Below are 4,290 nucleotides of genomic sequence, written 5' to 3' on the forward strand. Positions count from 1 at the left end.
GCCAAGTAATATCTGTATATAACTGTCATTTGTTACACAACAGAAAGATAAAATAAATACAGGAATCATATAAATAATTTAGCCATTTTTTAACAACAAGGTTTATCAAAAAAATTCAATTTATCTACATTTAAACTACGTCAAACTACATTTTAACTACAACTCCTCTACATATGAATAACAGGACTACAGTTCTAACACAGTTAAACTACATATTCACTACAATCTGGATACAATTTACGTTGAATGCATTCTTTATTAATATCAGTTTTTTTGTATACAGTAAATATTAAAGTTTAACTATTCTATAAAAAAAAGACAACTTTAGATGCTTGACAGAATACATAAAAACATAAATAGTGCAGATACACAAATTGATGTTTATACTTCTTATTCATCTTCAAAAACTTAAACAATTAGACAAGAAAATCCGATAATTTGAGCTCACTAACATTTATTTTGAATAACTATTCTAACTACATGATATTCATTTCTTTTTCGGCGCATTCTTGCAAGTTCTTTTGTTATGCCCTTCACCTCCACAATTACCACATGACACCTTGTATTTCTTTGACTTTATTTCATCAAATGTTTTATATCTTTCCTTGTGAGGTCTCCCTGGCTGCCTTTTATCTCCCGCCGGTGGCTTTACTACCTCATCCAAAATATGTTGTGGCACTTCCCATTTGCCTTCATCAGGAAGAGGATTTACTGGCATTTCATAGGTAAGCAGAAGGCTCTTCCTTGTGTAATACGGAGAGCAATAGTTTTCGTATGTTTCATTCCTATGCCTTAATGCTGCCAAAGCATGCGCACATGGAAGTTCATCAAGTTGGAATTGTCCACAGCTACATTTCTTGTTTTCTAGACACACAATGTACCGCTTCACACCATCTAACACAGTATGTATATGATCTGTTGAAGCCCTCACCTACAATTGAAGACCAAACAGAAATAATAATACATCAATCATTAAAATGGATTATCAACAATTTACCTACAAATCAGCAACAAATATATTACAGCTCATCTACAAACTATTATTACCGACAATTTGACTACAGTTTAACTACAATCTGGAAAAACTGCAGCTAGTACTTTTTTGATTCTACTGCACCAAAAAAAAATATCTTACCCTTAGTTTCTGAGATAATGTACTGTTGTCTTCCAATTCTTTGTTGTATTTGTGACCAAGGTATGTGAAAGTACCCTTTGCCTTCGATAACTTTTCTTTTGTCCAACGTTCAAGAAGAGTCCTCATATACTCAAATAGATCAAATATTGGAAGCTCTCTTGCATCTTTTGTTACAGCATTCAACGACTCGGCAATGTTTGACGTCATAGTAAAAGTTCTATTTACCGTTGCATGTACTCTTGACCATCTATGATAGCCAATATCATATAGGTAAGACTTTACACGCAGGTCTACCTCTTCAATCTTCAACATCCTTTCATTAAATTCATCCATAGTGTATGACCGTGCTGTAGCAAAGTACAATTTATGTAATTGTAGATGTCCCTTCTTGAATTTTTACCTTATATTTGTCCATATATGCCACATGCAAGAGTAGTGTGCCAATCCCGGATAGACAACTGATGTTGCCTTCAGTATACTCTCATGCCTATCTGAAACAACACACATTGAAGGTCTTTCACCATATGCCTCCTTGAATTGCTCAAAGAACCACTTCCAAGACGCGTCGTTTTCAGAATCAACCACAGCATATGCCAAGGGAAAAATAGTACCTACATTTTTAAGACATAAAATATGATTAAATAACAACTACAATATATATTGAGAAATATAGACATGTTAACTACATTCTTTTATATAACTACAAAATAACTACAACATAACTACAATTTAACTGCATTTTAAAGACTGTCTACAAATAAGTACAAAATTATTCCATTATTTACCTACTGCATCCATGGTGATTACTGTCAGCATAATTCCCCTGTAGGCTGACTTTAAGAATGTCCCATCAACCACTACTACCGGCCTACAATGTTGCCAACCATTTATTGATGTACAAAGAGCAACAAATGTGTATAAGAAGCAATCATCTGCTGCCTTCTTCAATTTAACAACAGAACCAGGATAATTCTTCTCAAGAATATAAAAATATTTGGGTAATTTGTTGTAGGAGTCACACGGATTCCCTCTCAAAAACTGTAAAGCTTTTTCCTTTGCTCTCCATGCTTGCATGTAGCTTAGGTTCAGTCCATGTTCGGATAACATGTCAGTTTGTATGTCCTTTGGTGTGTAAACAGTCTTAGGATCACAATACTTTGGAACGACCATGCTACCAAGTACTGTTGCAGTACGTTTGCGCTGTATGAATGTTTCGTCCATTAGGCAGCATGTGTGTTGACGGCTGAAACTTCTTATCTTGAACATTGCCGAATCATTAATTGACGTTGCCTTGAAATGCCATTTACAGCTTTCAGCAACACATATAAGCCAGTAGCTACAAAAGAAATACAATATTTACACAAATTTATGAAAAAACTACAATTAACTACAAATTGACTACAATTTAACTACAATTTATAAAACCCACCTATCTTCAATCATACACTGATTTTGCTGATATATTATCCACAAATAACTACATACCTTCTATGACTGGATCTTTTTACTCTGAACTGGAACTTGTGCATCACTGAATAATTCTTCATTGCAGCAGCTACTGTTTGCTTGTCCTGATAAACTTGTCCTTCTTCAATATATGTTTGCGTAGATTCAGTTATTATTTCACTTTGATATTCCTCTATAGCTGGTGAGGATGGAAATTCAAGTAAGTTTAGGGATCCAGACGAACCTGCAAACAATAAATTCATAAATGTAGTTTCTATGTAGATAATTTTGAAAGCAACATTGCTTTATCCTTTTCAGTACTATGTGAGCTTTGTAGTTTAATTGTAGGTAATTGTAGTAATATTGTAGATAACATAGTAACACCATAACTCTCTGCAATGTCGAATCAAACATACCTGCACTGGTGCTTTCATTGTTGATTGCCAATTCCATATTGAAATCTCTTACGCTTATACATAAAGGATACGAACCTAAGTTTTTATTCTCCTTTTTGGTTTCCATGTAAGCACGAACCCCCATATCATTCCTAATCTCCATTGGAGGACAATTCTCGTTCACAATGTATTTGATTTCTATAATTTTATCCGATGTATCAATCGATAATTGTTCTGCAATTGTAGAACTGAGAATTCCGTAGTTTGCATTATCATCTACCACAATGGCATCAACTTCAAAATCTCTAAATCTGCCATAGTTATCCCAATTACCATTCGATTTCAGCATTATTGGGATTTTTGACATGATTTCGTGTAGTTGATAGGAAAAAAGACGAAGAAGAGATATAGTTTCTACAATTTGAATACTGATATCGACGAAGAGCAATTTTGTACAATTTGAGACGAAGAACAGATATAGTCTCTCTTCAGTAATTGTACAATTTGATTGCGTTTTTTGTGAAATCTCTTTCTGTTGAGGAAGGAGAGAATTACGCAACTGGTGCCTTCATCAGGAATGAAAATCGCCTTCATTTCAAAATTGGAATAAAATCCTTGACAGAATCACATCAGATTTGGTGCCTTCATTTTAGGGCTTTTTTAATGGCAAAATCTACCTATTTTTGGATTGGTATATAATTTGTAGTAAAAGTGTGGACTACATGGGTAAATAACAAATTATGAACATTTTTGGTAATAATGTTTGATATATGGTATAGATAGGTAAAAATCCTTTTTTTTAGTGTATTATGTTTTCTTGTTCAATGTAATTGATACTCAAGGGTTTGCAAACTTCTAAATAATAAAATAAGTAATTTAGACATAAAATTAAACTTTAAAGTTTAAAGTATTAAATTTAAAATTTAAAATAAAGTAGCTGCATAAAATTATTTAATAAGACCAACATGTAAGGATCAGACTTCAAAGGCTTTCATTTCATATTTTCATTGCATAATAATACTTCAAATTAACTTGCAAGTTTTATTTTGATTTTTTTAATTTATTTACTTGCAAATTAAAAGTTTACAACAATTAAAAGTTTAGTGTTTACTGTTGGCAAATGCCAATTAGAGCAAATTGTCTAATAAACTAACACATTAAGTTTAAATAAGTCTAATAAATTTAAAATAACACAGCCAATTAGAGCGAATTGTCTAATAAACTAGCACATTAAGTTTAAATAAGTTTAATAAATTTAAAATAACACAAATTATCTCAAATCAACTTAAACACAAATTTATGGAAGATGCTCAA

General features: G+C 32.3%; 1 protein-coding gene across 1 annotated transcript; it reads right to left on the bottom strand.

Annotated features, from left to right (window-relative positions):
• Positions 1-487: 487 nt before the first annotated feature.
• Positions 488-3,343, bottom strand: LOC104213335 (uncharacterized). Its single transcript, XM_070165771.1, has 6 exons — positions 2,998-3,343; positions 2,621-2,825; positions 1,921-2,471; positions 1,536-1,746; positions 1,136-1,382; positions 488-931 (listed from the first exon to the last, which is right to left on the bottom strand). The coding sequence occupies exons 1-6, from the start codon at positions 3,341-3,343 to the stop codon at positions 488-490; spliced, it is 2,004 nt and encodes a 667-aa protein (XP_070021872.1).
• Positions 3,344-4,290: the final 947 nt, after the last annotated feature.

The sequence above is a fragment of the Nicotiana sylvestris genome, chromosome 2 (genome assembly GCF_000393655.2).
Source record: "Nicotiana sylvestris chromosome 2, ASM39365v2, whole genome shotgun sequence".
NCBI lineage: Eukaryota > Viridiplantae > Streptophyta > Magnoliopsida > Solanales > Solanaceae > Nicotiana > Nicotiana sylvestris.